The sequence below is a fragment of the Pleurodeles waltl genome, chromosome 2_2, assembly GCF_031143425.1.
Source record: "Pleurodeles waltl isolate 20211129_DDA chromosome 2_2, aPleWal1.hap1.20221129, whole genome shotgun sequence".
Taxonomy (NCBI): domain Eukaryota; kingdom Metazoa; phylum Chordata; class Amphibia; order Caudata; family Salamandridae; genus Pleurodeles; species Pleurodeles waltl.
Genome location: NC_090439.1, coordinates 677,199,757 through 677,220,112, shown reverse-complemented (window position 1 = coordinate 677,220,112; position 20,356 = coordinate 677,199,757). Strand labels below are relative to the sequence as shown.

At 43.6% G+C, this 20,356-nt stretch overlaps 1 protein-coding gene across 1 annotated transcript in view; it reads right to left on the bottom strand.

The window, feature by feature from the left end:
* Positions 1-407: 407 nt before the first annotated feature.
* RAB2A (RAB2A, member RAS oncogene family) overlaps positions 408-20,356 on the bottom strand; it is a 266,500-nt gene continuing 246,551 nt past the window's right edge. Inside the window, exon 8 of the mRNA XM_069220232.1 lies at positions 408-1,747. Within this exon, the coding sequence (XP_069076333.1) occupies positions 1,655-1,747 (93 nt within the window). The 3' untranslated portion in view covers positions 408-1,654. The remainder of the gene's footprint in view (positions 1,748-20,356) is intronic.

Here is a 20,356-nt window from a genome sequence, read left to right as displayed (position 1 = left end):
GGAATAAATAAATCAACTGAACTTTATTTTCAACCTTTTAAGTAACCTTACTGATTCATCCAATTTTGCTGGTCTTTTTCAACGCTACCTAATTTACATTTATGGTAATAGGCACAAACTTAAATGGTAAAAAGTATGAAGACACAATCCCAAGTCATTCAGCTTCTAGCGGTTGGTACTAAACAACAAAGGTCAACAGAAGTGTCTGGTTTGTGGTTCTGCGTCGACACACTACCCACAACAAGCACTGCCACTATGTAAGTGCCAGTAACAATAACAAAGGTCCTGCACGTGCGTCATAATCTGCACGCTCATTTCCAAATTCATCACTCGCTCGAGTCATGCGCCTGCAGGATCAGTGCTTCCTGCAACACGTCCCCTTAAAAGTTTTGGAGAACAACAAATAATGAGTGTATACAATATTGTTTTATTGTCCATAGGTTTGTATCGTAATATAGGCTTTGAGTGATTGCACATTATTATAAGGACAGATAAAAAGAACGTTAAACACTGGATTTTATTTCCACTGCTGTCACCATTTCATTGTAAAGCAAAAAAACTAAATAAAATTAAGAATGCACAAGTAAAGTGGCTGTAATAAAGCAGTTCAAGTTTTTTCCTCCACTGGGACATTCGCTCTGACTGTTCCATTAATATGCCACCTTAACATCAAAAGGGCTTACCATACATAGAAAAATTACAAGTATGCCACTAAAAGAAAACCCTTACTTACACTGTCACTGTACATCTAGGTTCAAAAACGGTCCTGCATGAAACATACAGTAGGTACAAAGTAAATGGGCAATACAACAATGCTACCTGATCTGGTGACGAGATTCTTCCATAGTGTGCCATGGTAAACGGATAGTAACCCCCTCATATCTTACTGTGACTAGGTACAGTATTTATTAAGGCAAGCTGCTATTCCATACGTGAACAGGTGCTGTGGAAACCACGGGTGAGGAGCAACATTTGGCATTAAATACATAACACATACTAGCCTCTAGTAATGTACATTAAGCATTTCTTGGAGTGGAAGGGGAAATTAGGGGGAGAATATAAACATGCCAAAAGCTTTAAAATTCAGCATCCAAGCAACTCGTAACAGGTTGATTTTTCAGATCTAAGCATTACAGAAATTGTGGGATTTGTTTTAATATTTGAGCTTGGTAGTTGCCCTCCAAGCATACTAAAGGATATATACAGAAAGTGATAAATACAGAATTAAAAGAGTCCTTCTGTTTTCTTGTTAATAGCCTGGCATTTTTCAGGACAGTTCGACAATATTAAGCATTAGGTAACCACAGAAGCTGGGAAACCTCACAAACTGATAAAAATACTCTGATGACTTTGTAGTGTTTAATACAATTCAGTTTGTAGTCAAGGGCACAAGACAAAACATTTAACAAAAATAATCACAACCGACTTTGAAATCAAATGCAAATAGATATGAATACAATCTCCAAAAATGTCTTTATGTGAACATTAACCATTTATTCAAAGTTATACAAGAATTTGAAGGATAAAGTCTTCTTCAGTAACCCGAAGCCACTTTGCAATGGCTTCGTGTCTCAGTCTCAATTCCGCTGGGGTGTAAGTGGGAGGGCAAGGAACAAAGTAGCAGGCCCCAGTTAGCTAGAAAGTAGAACCAGGTTCAACAGCAGCCTCCGCCAGGCTGCCCTCCTCCGTGTCCTCCGAGAGCCGCATTGGTCGTAGCATGTTGGGGTCCAATCTTAATACCATTTGCCTGAAATAAAGAGGCAGTACGTCACAGATCGCTGGGAAAACGCCATATGCATCAGAAAAGCAAACAGATAATCTCATCTCAACGGCGTCCATCGTGGCCCGTTTTCAGGACAATTACAGACTAAATGATTTCCATTTAATTTCACTGCAAATTAACCTCATGTGGATAGCTAGAAAATATGGCGGGAATCCGGCCCTCCTTGATTGACGTTAAAAAAAATATTTAAAAAACTATTAACGGAAGGTGAATGAACCCATGTTTCTGCTCCTTTAAGAGCAGCCAACCGTACACACAAACCCCAGAACGTTATGGAGGCATACCCTGGGTATCTTACAAGACCTCAAAGGCCAAAAGCTCACACTTGTTGCAGAAGATGCATTTGTGTACCTAGTTCTGTAAGACTCAATCACGTTGGAAGAGGAGTGGTATTTCAATTAATTATATTATGTTTATCAAATGTAGTTTGTTTGCTTTGAGTACGATATAATTGGTGAAGATGGTTATTCCACTCACTGCATGTGTGATCTGATTTAGAAAGAGGGTTAGTGCACTTCCTAAAAGTGTAATACGATTGGTAAAATGGGGTAGGACACTTGTAAGGAGTGTCTTCTAATTGCTGAACAGTAAGGGCATTGGCAAGCAAGTGTGATATGAATAAAAAGGAGTATTGCACAGGGGATGATCCTACTGGTGCGGAGCGGTAGGTAGTGCTATTATGTGTGTGATTTTGCTAGTTCAAAAAGATTTTGTTGGGGACGAGGGGTTGTGCATTCGATTTGAAAGTGCACTTTTTAGTCACACTTAGTTGAAGAGAAGCAGATCACCTTCGGTCAGTGTGGTCCTGTTATGTAAAAGCACAGTTCCTTTGCTGTGAGTGTCACATGGCTGGTGAAAAGGGGTAGTGTACTTGCAGTGAGTGTGATTTGATTGGTGAAGAGGGCTAGTGCACGTTTGAGTCAGGAGAAGGGTAGACTGCTTGCTATGAGAGTGATCGAGTTGGTGAAGACAGGTACTGAACTTGCTACGAGTGTGAATTTAATGGTGAAGAGGGTTGTACACAGGCTAGGAGCATTCTTTTGTTGGCGATGATCACTGAACTGGCTAGGAGTGAAGAACTATGGACCAGATGTACAAAGCTTTTTGTGTCTGCTAAAGGTCAGATTTGTAGATTTGGGCCCTCTGCAACCACAAAAGGCTTTTTGGGATGTAACAAACAGAAATTGTAATTTGGTAACATGTTTGCGACTACATTCCGAATTGGTATTTGAAAGGGACGCGTTTAGGGTGTCCCTTTCAAATACCGATTCAGAATGGGATGTACTCGTGTTTTATGATTGAAATATGGTTACAAAGCATTAATGCTTTACGGACTACTAAAAGGTAGGGGTAACTCATTCACAAACGGGAAGAGGTCACCAAGAGACTTTGTAAATGCTGAAAAAAAAAAATGTTTTAAGAGTAGTCAGAGGTTCTACACACCACTGTCCACTCAATAAACGTTCAACTTTTTTTCCTTCTGTAAACGCATCTAGTTATCTTTTAAGGAAAAACTGGCTGCATTAGAAAAATATGATTGTTTTTTTAAAGCAAGAGTCCACTACCCCCGTGACGACTGAGATTCGTAGTGGGTTGAAATTTATGACCTACTGCATTATTATTTATAAGGTACGTCGAACTGCGACCCACTACGAATTGTGAACCAACCTAATAATACATATGTCAGTTTGCAAAAACAGAATGGATTCGGTGAAAGTCAGTGCACAATTTGCAACCACTTTCACTGAATCAATTCTTAGAATATATGACCCTATGGCTGAGCAAATAAAAACCAATTACATTTAAAATATATTTTTCAAAGACAAGAATTTCACCCCATTTCCCAACTTTACTGCTCCATAAAAGTTAAAAGGCGATGGGTCACAGCTTGTCTATGTTTTCAGATGTTAGTCCTACTTCGAATTTATTAGCACAACTTATTTTCCAGCTTTAAAAACCCATGTCAACTTACAAAGTATTTAATTTTAGAAAAAAAACTTGCATCAACTGGAGAGAGTTAGAGGGCTTAGAGAAGGAAACTTTGCTGTGACAGCTTTTTTTGTATTGCGATCAAAACTGTAAGGCTGAAGTGTCTAAACACTGTAAATAACATGTTACAACTACTCACTTTAATGGTACTAAATTTACCAACCTTGGAAGGATAGAAGGCTAAGTTGACTTCTCGAAATTCGAACTTGTGTCCTGCAGATCTCAAAAACAAGCCATTAAGTCGCTGAACCAGCCTTACCAGTGCGAGATGTAGCATGAAACAGTACAGTTTCCATTTGTAGATATTTCAGCACCTAATTGTTTTTTTTAAGGTAGTACTGCAGCCAGCGCACACAGTAACAATACGACAGGAGCAGGAAAATCTGTATGTCTAGAGTCAGGTGGCACGACTGCTGTCATTCTGTGTCTGTAGCTGGGGACGAATTATAATTAGGGTGTATGGTCTCGGGTTGGGCCGCAGTACACCTTTAATGAGGCGTGCAGTGCACAAACAGGGACAGTGCAACTCATTACATATAAAGCACTGCCCCCAGGGTAGGCGCAAATGCAGCACATTATTGAAAGGCAGAGTGGGTATTTGAAACAGCTGCTCTGTCAAGCTGCAGTTGATACCCGACCTGCACTTTAAAAGGGAGAGATGGGGACACCGATCCTCCTGTAGGAGGGTGCAGTGAGTGCCTGCACCCTCCTGCAGGGGAATGTCTTGGGAGGTCGGGTCGTCCATAGAACCCCTTTCTCCACTTTCACATAGCGCCATCACAGTCAGTGCACCTCCTGACAGCCTCTTTGCCTCATCCATAATATGGCGTCGATGCAGAGGCTGTTTCTGAATCATTTACTTGATGTTAAGTCGCTACGCAAATGACAAAATGACCACTCAAGATAATACCTATGCCATTTGTAGTAGAAGGGGCAGAACAAGAGTCCATGTCCCCTACTGTAATACTGCAGTGCCTTAGGAGCACAGGAAACAGGTGCACACACCTGTTGCACCCCAAGGGTACAGCGTGGTACACAGCCCCAGCTGTGCTAACAGTATGACTGCCTTCATGGGGCGTGCGTACCTTGTACAGGCAGTACTGCTGCCTTCACTCTACATACCTGGCACAGGCAGGCGTTTCGTTTTCAGCAACAAATATATAACCGTCTTCTGCCAAACCCAAAAGTGAGCTGCTTGAACTATTTTATTCTGATCAGTGTTGGTAACGTGGTAAGGCAGAAACATGTTTGTCGATTTGAGGGAAACACTTCTCCTCAAGAAGTGTCCAGGAATTCTTTTTAAGTCAACACTAAGGCTGGCAGCCGCAATGTATAACTAAAATAAGTTGTAAATAACAACGACTAATGTTTCATACCTCTGCACTGTTTAATGACTCAGACCTGCTTCCATCTGAAACCGCGATAACACCGTTCGTAAAAGATTCCTTACTTGCCCTCTCTGTCACAGGCACCAGTGAACAGGCTCAGTCAACCCCATTCAATTCTAGAGCTGCCTTAATTGACGTGTGGAGGCATTAGTAAACTAATAATCACAAAAGAGGAAATTGGATCACACAGCTGGACACCTTTTTAATAAAACTCAAAATTCCAAAAGTGGAAAGTGTAGTCTCAATCTACACTTCAGCATTCGTGAATGTAACTGAACATGTACGACCTTTTCTATTGCTCCTCCCGCTCGCCGTGAATGGCCCCGAGCCACGTTCTGCTAACTGGGAACTGCTGCACATTCAGCAGAATCTGCCAAGCCACAGGCTGGGCCCAGTTCTATGTTTTGACAGGCTTCAAAATAGCTACTGAAAAAAAGCAAAAACGAAAAAGAAATTCTCCGTTTCCTCATTAGCCAATACAAATCTTCGGCTCTCCAGACATATATTTTCCTTGTTGGATCAGCTGCACAGGCCAGACGACGTACAAGTACTCCGTGTCATCCATAATTTCTGTGATCCACAAAGACATGGCAACTTGCCAAAAGCCCACATGCAACATAGTGTAATTCATTCATCAAACTCACTTAAATCTTAAAGCTCACTCCCTCGTGTAGATTTCACCTAGAAATACAGCACTTTGAGAAAAGTAATACAGTAGCTTCAAAAATTAAGCTCTTAAGGAAGCTTTGTGTCACAATAAATCTCAGATTTATAATGCTTGGCAGTTGTTCTGCAACAGTAGCAGCCTTAGGGTTTCTGGCAATGGGTCGGTATTGACAACAGCCGATGTGGTTTCTTTTCATTCTTTGACTGCTTTTTAATAAAAACATGTCCTATGGCTCATTGGGTTTGCCCCCTCTGGACTACTAGCTGCTTCTTAAAGAATCAAGTAGCCAGACTTGGAAGAATGCCAAGCAAGTGGCAAGTCTGCTGGCTCTTAAAAGCGCATGAGAAACGTTCCAGAAGGCACAGTAAGCTCCTCTATGCAACTATGAAACTAGACAGAAACAAGGAAATCACTGTTTAAGTAGAAGCACCAATTACTTACAAATTTATACAACATTGGGCTCGCTGCCATCTGGAATTATCTTTCATCCAGCACACCCTAGTGTTACGACAAGTTTTTTTATTTTTTATGAACGGGAACATTCTCTGAGCAAGGGAATAAATAGACTTTTCATTAGAATCCTCAAAATCTTTACAAATACACGTGCGTTATAAATAGGGTGTGTCAGCCCAGGTTATGCTTTTTGTTTCCTACCCTCTTGGAGTCAAAAGGTGAATAGGCAAGTAAATAACTCCTCCCTTCAACATCAGCCTCTAAACCTCACTTTCAGTTTCTCTAACGTACCCAGACCAATCCTCCTAACAGCCCCGAATTTTCCTCTTATGTGAAATTTCCTCACACAGAACCCTGTTCCCCAGTGCACCACGCACAACCACAAACTAGAGGAACACGGACGACACAGATAGCTGGGATTCCTCATGCATGTCTCCCACACTTTCATGTGAATTCTTAGGGGAGAAGGGCTTGTTATGTAGTACATCCTACTCACCAGACTTGGCAAAATGGCAGTTTACCAGGGAGCAGTTACCAACAATATCGACTTTTTAATATCAATTTGCAACAATACAGACTTCAAGCTACTGGCATGCACTACGCCATCAAAGTATCTTAACGTGGTACGTGGAGTTAGAGAATAAGATACTCATCTTCAGTTTAGCTTTTCCTGTTGGCTACTCTGACCGTAGATCCACTTCCAAGTGAATCTCCTCAGACACAAGACTGGATCTAGAAACTCCTGTAATAGCTTCCAGACATGACAAAACTGCGGGTCTAATTATCAGTTACATCTTACTCTTTTCCAAGGCTTCAGACAGAAAGAGTTTCTACCAAGACTGAGTGTGTATTGGCAGTGTGCAAAAACCAATGTGGGATCTTATTTTTATTTTTGGAAGTCAACTACAAAGAATGGCAAAGTGGGAGGGCAGTGAGTAACCTGCAAATAGAGTACCCACCAGGAAGAGCATCAACAAGAGAGATACTTATTCTTCTGATGGACACTTCCAACTACAGAATCCACACCTTGTAAATCAATAACAAAGCAATACCCCCTTCAAGGAGGTTGATCTGTAGAGTGGACGTTATAGAATGGAGAAAGCAAAATGATCCTCCCTACAGACATAATCTGTGAAGTAGTGTTTGATAAAAGTATGGTTTGATTCCCACGTGGCAGCCTGGCAGATTCCACAGAACAGAACACCCAGAGTTAGGGTCGCTGTGGCAGCTTTCACCTTGGTGGAATGAGCCCTAAGGCCCTCAGGAGGATTCTTTCTTCATGTCCATGGAATAACACAGATTTCTGGGGAGGGCAATCCATCATGGCAAGGTCTGTCTTTGGATCACCTTTCTTTTCCTCACACAAGCAAACCCAACAATCAGTTGATCATCAATATAACACACCTTAGTCCAATCACTGTAAAGATTAAGGGCACACGTGGGTCCAACTGGTTCTGCCTGTTCTTGTTTTCAGATGGATGGAGTGAAAAAAAAATAATGCAGGGAGCATGATGGACTGCCCATGTGAAAAGGTGATGCTACAGTAGGAAAAAAGGATGCACGAGACCTAGATACTAGTTTGTCAATTAGAGTCTAGGATTAGGAGGCTGGACTAACAAGGTCTGCAGCTTGCTGACATGATGCACAGATGTGAGTGTATTGAGAAACAACGTTTTAAAGGTTAGAAGCCTTAAGCCACAGCTCTGAGAGGCTTTGAGGGAGCACACATCAACAACAGTGAAACCTAAGTAAGGTCACACAAAGTTATAATGAATGGAAAAGGGGGAAATATGTGAAAGCCCTTTTGAAAGTGTATCACTATCAGCGAGTTGAATAATGAGGATTCATCAAAGCAAGGAAGAAAGTCTGAAAGGGCCAATGAATAACTTAACTGTTCCCACAGCAAAACTTTGATAGGTCAAAGATAACAAACAATAAAACACCAGAAAGGTTTGCCTTAAGGCTTGGGCATGCTTCTCTTTACATAAGGCAACACATTTAGAAAAATTGCAGAATATTGGCGGTGAGTAGCCCACATGACATCCACTGCATCTGACAGAAGATCAAAACTTCAGCTGGTTCCATTCAATCTCTATGCATGATGGTGTACATTGTAGGTTTAGTGTAAAACTCAGCCTGTGCTGGGACAGCAAATCCTCCTGAAAAGGGAATCAAAGTGGAGGGAATATGCTCAGAGAACAAGAGACAGAAGTAACAAAATCTCTTAAGAGATCTTTAAGAGGGAAACATTAGAATGCAAAAGTTAGGCACTGAGAGTTTTCGTAAGTGGGAAAAAGAAATCTACCAAGCGACTGTCCTACTGTGGGTAGATGTCCTGCAAAAGCTCCAGAAGCAGATGCACTTGTGGTTGGCAAGTTGATACCTGCAATGTTTGTCCGCCCTTAAGTGGAGGGATCCCATCAGATTATACAGATTTAAGAGGAAACCTGTGAATTGCCAGACAATGCCCGAGACAGAAGGCCCATGAACCCAAAGCCGCCTTTGCTTGTTGCAATACCATATTGATAGAAGGTAGAAAGGCCATGAGAGCCATGCAGAAGATGCACAGCTCCAGCAAATGTATGTTGTGGCGCTGCTCCACCAGAGGCCATTGGCCTCTGATCTCCAAATGGTTTAAACGGTCTTCCCAACTGTGGGGTAATACATCCGTTATCACAGTGACTTCCTGAGGGGATAAGGAAAATGACCTACCCCAATTCAGGCGGACATCAGTCATCCACCACTGGAGAGCCTGACCCACCTCGCTGGTGACATTTTCCCAATGCTGGCCTCACTGTAGGGGCAGTGGTTCTATTAAAGGGCCCACATATGTCCCAAGTGTGAGTCATCAGCAGGATCCAATACATTAAAAGGCTCATATGACTTAGAACAATCAGGGCTGAAACAGTAGATCTCACATAAAACATCAGGATCATAGCTTGGATGCTCCAGGCTTTCTGTAGAGATGGAAAGACCTTCAAGGCGAGCTTGTCCAGGATGGCCCTGATAAAGGGCAGCCTCTGTCAAGTTTGAAGATGAGACTTGTACTCGTTGATTGAAAATCCCAGGGTAGAAAACAACAGCGTCCTTCTGTAGGTGATTTGAGACCAGCTGACCTGAACCTACTTTCAATAACCAGTTGTTGAGGTACTGGAATACATGTAGCCCAGATAAGCAAATATGGGTCATGACCACTGACATAACTTTGTAAAGCTCAGAGGAGCAAACCAAAGGTCAAAATGCAGGGTGGTGACCAGCAAATGGTATGACCCCATCATGAAGCAGAGATATTTCAAGTGGGACTGCATGAATGGTACATAAAAAGTATGCATCCTGCAGGTCCAGCGACACCATACAATCCCCGTGGTCCAAAGCTAGAGGAACTTGTGCACGGGTCATCATTTTGACCTCTGCTTCTTGCAAAACATGTTTATTAATCAGAGGTTTAAGATCTGTATCAAGCCTGCATCCCTCATAGGGATTAGAAAGTAGCACTAGTAATAACCCAATCCACCTTAAGTACAAGTTTGACAGTCTCTTTGGAAAGCAACATCAACTGATCTTTGTAAAAGACACTGACATGATCCAACGTGGCCTTGAGTGTGAACAAGTGCATGTAAGGAGTGGTGTCTAGAAAGGAGAGGTCATAACTAACTTGGAATAGATACTCTGGAGAGCACATAGTGACTCAAAGTGATGAAGTGCCCAAAGTGATAAAGTGCCAGTAGGGTAGGCACCAGCACACTTGTTCCCCTTCCGGCCCCAGATGCCTGTTTTAAGGGAAAGAAAAGGGGTTTGGAAGTAACGGCCTGGAAATGAGGAGGAACTGAATTGATGCTGCAGCTGGTGTTCCTGACCTTTGGTACTGCCTCTGTCTCTAGTGCCACAAAAGTCTATGTTGCTTGAGGGCACACAGGTATTGCATAACGGAGGTAGGGTTTCCCCATTTTTTAACTTAGGAGCAAAGTGCACTGGTGGATTGTTCGCAGTAAGGCAAATAGGAACTGCTGAAAATCTGGATAGGTTTGCCACTGGGAATTTGTTAACTCATTGGAAGGAGACACTCCTATTCACCGGCTAGTGCCATCCATAAATGAGGCACCCCAAGGTACCCTCCTCACACCACCTTTGGACGTGTGGAAGAGCAGAAGACGTAATGCACCTGCTGGTTCAGACCTGTTAGGAGACCTGCATGGCTGGCCTTACTCCCAATTGTACTCAGGACAAAGACGCCAACTCCATGGGCCAATTAGCTGACCTCCTGTGTGGCTCCGGGGGACACAGCAAGCTGCAAGAGGCCTTTTTCTTGAAGTGCCCACCTGACGATCTGCAACTGGACCTGGAATGTACCCTGAAGGTAGTCTTAGAGTGAGTGCTGAACGTTAAATCGTATCTCTGAGGTCCCGGGAGTCTTGGCTGTGTCTAACTGGACGTCTCCTATAATCTCTGCATAGCTGTGGAACTTAGAAAAAGTCTGACTAACAGAAGATGGAGGACCGGGAGCAAACAATCCCTCCCCTTCCCCACATCCCTCTTTTACCAATGAGCCAATCCAGCAAAGGAGCGACATTGCTGGGTTGAAGAATCAGATCTCTCTCACTTGGAGCTTCCCCGTAGCAGCAAATTAGCTTTAATGGGCATTCAGCAGGAAGATATTCGGCCTTGTGAACCTCATCGTCAGATATTGCCTGCATCCTTGCCCTGCTGGAGGATTCAGAGCTCTGAATTAGAGACTAAGTCCACGTATAGAGATCTTGACTGGGCGAAGGCACAAAATGTTTCTGTCTGACAGCCTGAGAGTGACATTTTCAACTTTTACTGCTCTGAACTTTCCCAGCCAAAACAAAGGGCTTTAGTGAGACCTTGTCCAACAGCTATTCACTTCAAGACAATGTCCTTGGATACAGCCTACAACTTTACACCACTGAAGGATTTTGATTTCCATTTCAGAGACACGTTCTAAGGTAAAATCTCTGACCAGAACCTGTCTGGCATATCAGATCCACGGTCCATTGCAGTCAGCCTGAAATCATGCCTAGGTCCCAGTCACCCGGAAACTACAACTACTGATTGGTGCTTTACTTTTTCTTGGCTCTTTCTGCTTCAACTTTAAAAATTCATATCACTAGTTCCTGTTATTGAATCATTGTCATTCTGGTGTAGTTTTATTCATTAAATTGTAATTTATTTTTAAAAACTGGAGCAGGAGTTTTATTGTGTTGTGTTTTGAAAGTCCCTCTCAATTATATTTCCTCTAATTTAAGCCGGTCTGTTCTGTACTAGATCTACCAGGGGTTGGGCTCGGGTTTAATTTACTGAAACGTTTGCCTGAACCGAATAGGTTGACAAGTTTATTATTTGTGATGGACTACAATTCACCCCAATAAACAATTCTGTTTCTTACCCTGAAGAAAAACTGGTCTGCCCATAGTATCAATTCTATTAGAACTCTAGAAAGAAGTTAGGGTTCACTTTACTAAGTAGAGGCCTATTGCAGTCTACATTGTTACAGGTTAAAAATTTTGTCTTTAGTATTGTGACATACAACTGAAGGGGGCATTTGTTACCAACTTCCAAGGTTTGATTCTTCCCTGGGCATACCAGAAAAGCCTGACAAAACAGTTTCAAAAGGGTGGGTTGTGGTTGGGGGAGAAGCACCAGAGCAGGTGAATGAATGAGTAGAAGGGCAAGACTCAGGTTAACTTTTAACAAACATTTTCCCTCAAGTAATTTTCAGTGCTGCCTTCCCACTGCAGCCTCTAAACATGTTTTTTGTTACACCTTCTTGACATGGCTTGTTCCAGAACTGTAGATCTTGCATGAAACCATTGGAGGTGGCTCTACTCACTGCAGACACACTAAGTCTGCAAACGGCAGGGTTTGCCTTATCACCAAGGTTGCACCCTATCTTTCCTCAAACACTCAAGAGGAACTTGGTGGCCAGGGATGAGTAGGTTGCTTCCCATCATAAGATGGACGACCAAAACGATTCCAGAATGCCTCACTCCTTGATAAGAAACTGAAAAACACAAGCCATTGAAATATAGTTCAGCAACAATGCTTACCATTACAAAACCCCTGTTATTGAGGGAAGTGTGAGGTTGCACAATGTAGAGGAGTGCTTGAAGCTAACCACTTAAGGTGCTCAGAGATGCAAATGGTTTTGAAACTAAAGTTACCTTTAAAATATAGGAACAATCTAACGAAATGCTGTGTGAGTTGTAAACTTTTTAGGCACAACTATAGGGGGGGCGTTAATTCTCTCCCCTCTATCCCCTACTCCCTACCTCAATTCATTCAATCTGCTGGCGGTGTCTCTTTATGACAAGTTTAAAGAGGGGATATTTGTCTGTAAGTGCACTGCAATTTATATTTGGTGCTCAGGAAACCATCTAACTTTTGGGAAAGTGCTCAAACCAGGCTGTCCAGGCCGTTGTTTAAACTAGCCTTAGTTTCATTTATCAATGTTACTAAGTTAGTTACCAGTGCTGAGTGGTCGCAAGGCATTTTAAGGCTTTAAATGGGCTTAACATAACACAATGCAAAACAAATTTACTCATGAAAGTTTAAGACTTCAATGTCAAAGACTTATTTATCAGTGAATGATAACTTCTTTTGTGCGATGATAGGATACAGCTCTAACTTTATGAGGGGGATTTTTCCCTGATGCACCCCAGATGGGAATTCTACAGGAAAATGTGGTTGTTGAGAGTATCAAAGTCTGATGACAACTTCAACATCATTATCATGTCTAGATCGCTCTTCCCATGATTCTCAAAACTGAAAAATGTACACCCGATAAGGCTATCTTTGTGCCTCAAGCTGGAGGAAAATACAGACTGCCTGTCACCCGGCTTATGAAACTGTTTCCCATGTATGTCTGTAATTGAATTGTTGCAGCTTTTTTCTATCATTTTAAGTAAGAACAATAACTTGGACAGTGGTTGAATTTTTTTTTTTGTTCTGTTGTAATCAAGGAGGTTTTCCTTTAATAGATGTTGCCACAGGCATTTTTTTTAATTTTATTTTTTTAGATTTTCTGGAATCCATTCTCTGTAGAATAATTAATGTACAATTCACACCATTGTTCGAGCTCACACCAGGAAAGGTCTTATTGTTTTTTCAAGTGCTACTAGGAATGAAAATGTGATTCTCCTAAAGCTGAATATATACTTATCTTGAAACCTGGCAATGATGAATTCTCCTTTTCACAAAGTTACTATTGACAAAATTGATAAAATTATAAAAAAGTATGAACCTCGTCAACTGGATGGAGTTCAATGAGACCTTTTCATAAAGATGTTATCTCCCTGATTCTAGGACGTAATTAGAAATTCTATTGTTTGGATGTGAATCCTGCATGGAAATTTCAGGGTCTAATGGGAATGGTTCAATGTATAATGCAATACGTTTTTGTGAGTTGAAGGTCAAATTTGATGTTATACACCTTTTATGCTAATATTTGGGTTTTTGAGATCAGAATAAATGGATATTGTGGCCAATATTTCAAAACTATGACTGCTGATCTTTTTTACGGCAATGTCTTTAATAACTGAAATAGCACGAAGAGATGGGACTATAGCCCAACTGCAAATGTTATATTTTATTTTTAAAGTGTGATTTAAAGAATAATAATTATATTATAAATAATATTTATTTTAAATGCCTGATTTATGGATAAACTATTAGTGGTAAAGTATATATGTCTTAAAGTGTACCTAGGGAACTGTGATATTTGCTCAGAACCCCAGGGTTTACAATGTATTCCACAACCCCATGGCCTGATATCGTATCACCGACTGTGTCAGTGTCAAATCTGAGTGCAAGCTTTGAGGTAGGGTACAATTATGCCAAAAGGTCAGTCTCAAAGGACAGGTCTCCCTTTTGTGGTCTATATCTGAGACAAATTGACAGTCAATGCTATTTGAATGATTATTATTCAGGGAAGATCCATCATATGAACAATTATATCTCCTTCTGTTCTATAACATCTATCAATTCTTATGACACCAAAGGATTCTGGTATTCCTAACAACAAAAAAGAGTCAGAGTAATCATCCAAGTAGGATTCCGCAATCATCAAAAGATCCAGTTATTAAAAAGAAAGAAGGTAATTGATTTCCATGCAATGCCCACTGAGTGGTAGTAAATCTGGTTTTAGGCATAGTTTAAAAAAAAAAAAATTTTTTTTTTTTTTAATCACTTTGTTTTTATGTAACCCTTACAAACGACATCTGACTTGAGTTATCAATCATATCCTCCATCATTTAACTGTAGTACAACATGGGGAAGAGGGAAGGGCAACCAACAGGGGCAAGAATGAGTACCCCAACTGTAGTTAACTATGTTTTGTGTGTAACACTCACTCATTGAAGTGAGACAAAAAGGAGGAATAGCAACCCCACCTTCTAGTTTCCCACTTAGCACCACAGTGGGAGATGCTGACGCCCTTGTAATACCTCTGGAGCGTGCTCAAGGTGTGTGGTAGCTGTCACGTGTCAGCGATCTGTGCTGTGCCGACATCACTATCCTTAGAGCTATATTGATTAATGATACATATGGATGATGAATAAACCCTGTGAGGCATATGGTATCCAGAGTTCGTGGGGGCCTGTAGCGCCCGGTGCACTCACTCATAGCCTGAATGCTGTACGCCCTCCCTGATTTGTGGTTGAGACTATGGTGATAGCACTTATTTGTACTTCCTAATGCTTGCCAAACTAGACGTACAATCTAGATAATTCCCCGAATTGATCTAATAATTGTAAAAGCTCTTTGCGAGACATTTCGTATGTATTTTAAATCTACGCATTATCAGCATAAAGGGATACTATATGTTGTTTGCCACCTTTGGGTATCCCCCATTGTTGCGCCCTTAGTCGTAGCTGGGCTCCAATGGTTCGAATGCTAGTGCAAATAACACCGGTGATAAGGGACACCCCTGCTTAGTTTCACGACAGATGGGTAAACATTCAGAGATAACCTGGCCTGTTTTAACCCGGGCAACGGGGTTGAAATACAATATTTTGATCCAACCCAAGAATCCTTGCCCAAAGCCCATGTTCCGTAAAGCCTCCTTGAGGAAAGGCCACCCGAGGGTGTCAAAGGCGTTCTCAACATCTAGCAATACTGCAACTCTGTTGCGTCCTCCCTCAGGTGTGCCCGACATTAACCACAAAAGTCGTCTAACATTCAAGAAAGTATTTGGTCCTGGTATGAAGCCTGCCTGGTCATCGTGGACCAAATGAGTCAGTAACAGAAGCAACTGGTTTACAAGGATGTTACCCAATATCTTGCAATCCACATCAAGGGGGTCCTGGCCTGGTTTGGGCAATATCACAATCAGTGCTTCACATTGCGAGTCTGTAAGTTGCCCTCACCCTTGCATCTCACATAGTACCTCCCGGAACAGTGTGGTTAATTGTGTGGTGAACGTGGTGTAATATTCCACCGGTAACCCATCCGTACCAGGGGTCTTGTTTCAAGCTAGTTGACGAAGGACCGTTTGGATCTTGTCAATTTCTATTAGTCCGTCCAACACCATGCTCTGTAGCGGAGTGAGATGTAAAAGGGGGAGCGAGTCAAAAAACTCTGCTAGCTGCGTGGCCAGTGGGTCCGGTCTCGCTGCATAAAGCTTGCTGTAATAGCGTTGAAAGGCATCATTCATGGCCAATTGAGTGTTGACCACTATTCCCGAATTTAAACGCCCCAATAGGGGCGCAGTGCTGCTCATCCCGGAGCAACCACGTCAGCAGCCTGCCAGAGCGATCACCATCAGCGTGTGACCTAGATACAATGGTGATAATCATAAATGCGCAGGCGCTCGTCTACCTCTCTATGGCGTGTGCACTGTGTATGGAGAGCTGCTAGGTTAGGTGAGACGGTTGCTACTGCGCATTCCACCCTACACAGGTCTGTTTCTAGTGAGGCTAGTTCCCGTACCAGCATGCGGTGTACTTTCCCTGTGGCCGCGAGGCAATGGCCTCTTATGACCACCTTGTGAGCATCCCATTCTGCTGCTCGTGTCGGGGCTGTATTTCCATTTAATTCAAAGTATTGGGAAATGCAAGCCCTCACTTACTGTCCGAAAGGAGGTTCTGCCATGTCAGGCTGTAGACGCCATGTGGGTACGGAGGTGTGTTGTCTGCCCCAAAACAGGTTGACCCTCAAGGGGCAATGATCTGACAATGTCTTAGCTACGTAGTCCGCCTCAGTAGTACCATGGGCCAGACAAGCAAGGATCAACAGCAAGTCTATACGGGCATGCACTGGGGAATAGAAGGAACATTTATGGTCCTGAGGGTGTAAAAGGTGCCATATGTCATGGATCTCCCTTTCGGACATCCATTGGTGCAGTTCACCTGCCATATTCCTGCTGGGAGCTCCCGTCAATGGAGGAGATCAGATCTATCCAAATCTACACTGGGCACACAGTTGAAATCACCATCCCATATGCAATTGGCCGTGGGTTCCTGGAAAAGTGTGGGCGTGATCAACCTCAGGAAATTCCCTTGCTTTGAGTTCAGGCATATAATCCAGCTATAGATAGGGAATTGCCATCTAGGGAGACGTCAAACAGCTCATATCTACCTTCCTTGTCCACCACAGAGTGCTCAACTACGTAGGGAACCTCCGGAGCTATCCATATTGACACACCCCTAGCAAATGCTGAAGTCACTGTACCATGTGCCTGCCCACACCATAGTTTTAATGCTACACAAGTCTTTTTCTACAAGGTGTGTTCCTTGCAGAATCGCTATGTGGACCCTGTGCTGTTTCAAGTATGCAAGAATCCTATGATGTTTAACTGGATTGGCTATTCCACGCACATTCCAGGTTGCCACTGCAGCTGTCAACCTTCATGTGTGTGTAAGTACGTGGTAACGTGCGTGGACCTCTGTCCCGTAATCACTGGGTATGTCTGCATCAAAGGACTCTAAAACCAGTAGGCCCCGCATCTCCCACCCACTGCACCCCTCCCCTCCACCGCTCAACGTCAGCATTGAAAACCCACATAATAGCAGAAAAACTGTAAACAGTGTTCAACTCTCTGAGGTCCCGGCCAACAGAGCCTAAAGCTCCCAATGACATGTTAGCACAGGTGCAGTTAGTAATCATGGCTTGAAAAAGGTCCATTTGGGAATCCTTTCAAAGTTGGGGGCATTAGCTTAAGAGGTTTTCTTCATGTCTCCGCCAGCCCTTTTCAAGTGCCATGATCACTTCACCCATCCGGACCCCTCCTTTCACTGGCTAAAAGTGTGCACCCCGATCACCAGCCTCATCAGGATGACATCTTTCAGCCGGGCAAGTGTAAGTGCAGGCCGAGTAGCGGAGCCACTCCGAACACACAGTTTATCTTGGACCGGATTCCCGGCATTCCATGCTTCCAAAAGGCGTTGTGTACTGCACTCATGAAGAATGACCTGAATATTGTCAGCCAAAATTAATGTAGAATATTAAAAATCATCAGCCGTGCGTGGAGCCACATTCGGGCCAAACATCAAGAGAACTGTAGATCCACTGGAGCGGCCCAACGACGAGTCAGAGTCCATTGCCTTATCGTCAGAGGGCAGTATATGGATTGGATGTGATTTGGGTCGCTTCTAGTAGTGCCTGTGCTTGGCCCTCGGCTGCCTGTGCCCTGGAGGCTTGCATCTTAATGCCAAATCTCTTTTTGCGTCGGGTTGGGGTGTCAGCCAGGTTCCCTCTAGAGATTCCTCACGGTGTGATTTGACCAATCCTTTGGCATGCAACCACGTCCATGCATCTTTAGGTGAAGGAAAAATGTGAGCCTTTCCTTCATCCACCACCCGGAGACGAGCTAGAAATAGCAGGGAGTAAGTGATGTTGCACTCACAAAGTAATTGTTTGACCTTTATGTCAAAATTTCACTTGCACTGCACCTTCATGGTATAGTCGGGGTAGGCCGTACTATCAGCGTTGTCAAACCTCCAGGGACCCAGCGTGCGGAAGCACTGAAGAATCCAATCACGGTCCCGGTAATTGAGGAGACAGGCTATTAGCACCCTTGGTGGTGCTCCAGGTCTTGGCGGCCTACCCAGGATCTGGTGCGCTCCTTCTATGGAAAAGAAAGGGGGTATATTGTTTGCGAGGACCGTGGTTTTCAACCATGTTTCAAGGAATGATTCAGCATTAGACGCATCCACTGGCTCAGGAAAACTCAAAAAACAAATATTTTTCTTTGTGAGCGTCCCTTCGCATCTTCTGCCCTGCGTTGTAGAGAAGAGACTTCTGCCGTCAGCTGTGTTCCCTGGCTCTGAAGGTCTTTAATCTCCGGTTGTACCACTGCTAATGAGGCCTCGTTTCCAGACACCCTCTGGGCTAGTTTATTGTGGTCAACTCTAAGCAAATTCACCTCCTGCGCCAGAGAGTCTATTTTTACTTCTAAAGTCATTTTGGTGTCCAGTACTGCTAGTAAAAGCTTAACAATTGCACAGAATGAACCTGTAGAGTTTAGTTCATCGGGTGGAGGGTTGCTGTGTTGTCTTTAGCAATGGTGGGCAGGAGTGGCATTGCTCCCTCCGCAAGTGGCAGCATTTGTGCTGCTTTTGGTTTGAGCATGAGTGCTACCGAGTGGGGGAGCTCACTTACTTGTGTACAACTCCCCTAATTTAGTGCTTCCAGCTACCAATTAACCGAGCCAAAGACTAATGGTATTCCACGTACTGAGGGCCGCTGCCTCTTCCCCGTTATGGCACTTTACACACCTCGCAGCGTGATCAAATGGGGTCGCTCAAGAATAAACATTTGTGGTGCTCTAGAGACTGTCAATAAAAGTCCTGTTCCTCTGCGACGTATTTGGCCTACACAGGCTGTCAGTGAAGCCCCACACAGCTGGTCCTATGCACAAGTCCTTCCCGGCCACACCGTTATGTCAATGTGACTGCTATCACTAGTGCCTCCAAAGGGGATAGGAGCTCTTTCTGTGGTCCTCCTACAAGCCATGCTGAAGTGTTCTGGGTTTGGACGGCACCCACTACCCCAACTGGAGGGCCTCACTATGGGTTCAAGTATCTCTGCCAAGGGGCCATACATGATGCCAGAAAAGGGGGAGGTGGGGTGCTTCCCCAACCCCCCAGAAAGGGCCGTTGCTTATGGTGCGCTCTCACCTGAATCCTGGGGGCCTGCATGTCCTGCCCGCTGTCCCAGGGGCTCGACTGCGCTGCACGTCGTCCCTGTGCCTCTCACGCCCCAGAGGCAATGCTGGACTCCGCCTCCGCCGCAGTCTGCTCACCACCTCCTCCTGCGCAGGCAGGGGGAGTCTGCAGTTACAACGGGCATGCCGACAGCCGGGGCAGCGGCGCATCACACCTCCTCTGTCTGTACGCCCACCAAGCAGGCCACGGAAGGGCCCCAACTCTTGCCCCGCAATCTGCCGCGTAGGCCGCCCGGCTCTCTGGCGGACAAGTTCTCACAAGCAGGCACAAACGAGTTTCTTCCCCTCCAACCTCCCCCCTTCACCTGGGGTCAAGGAGCTCACAACTCCGGTGTCTGGAGGAGCCCGGAGAAGGTGTCAAACAGAATTATTTCTGGGCCAGGAGAGGAGCTATTCAACGAGCGTCTGCTCCGGTCGCCATCTTGGCCACCCCCGCGTTTTAGGCATAGTTATAACTTTATGATTGTTAACAGTAAAGTGTCCTATTGTTTAGGAGAAATCTATGATTTTTAGGTTGTAGTTCTTCCTCTCAAGACTTAGCCTTATATTGAGACCCTACAAAATCCGTGAGTTTGTTGCATTTTATATTTCTCTATCAAACATGTTTCCATTCCAGAATCCACACCAGTGGGGAAGTTCTTTTATGTGCTCACCCTATATCTATCCTGTTCCATTTATTCAAAGCTAGCACAAGACTCTGGAGCTGCTCACAGCCACTTTGTATGGAGAATAGAGAGCACCCAGCATACCTCAAATATAACATACATTAAAAATGTTGCTAAGTTAGGGGAAAAACGTTTGTTGATTCTAATGTGGAAAGATGTTAACTGACGAAGTTTACAAACACAGAGCACAAGTGTCATTGACTCCCGTTACAGTAACAAGACTGCTGGATTTTG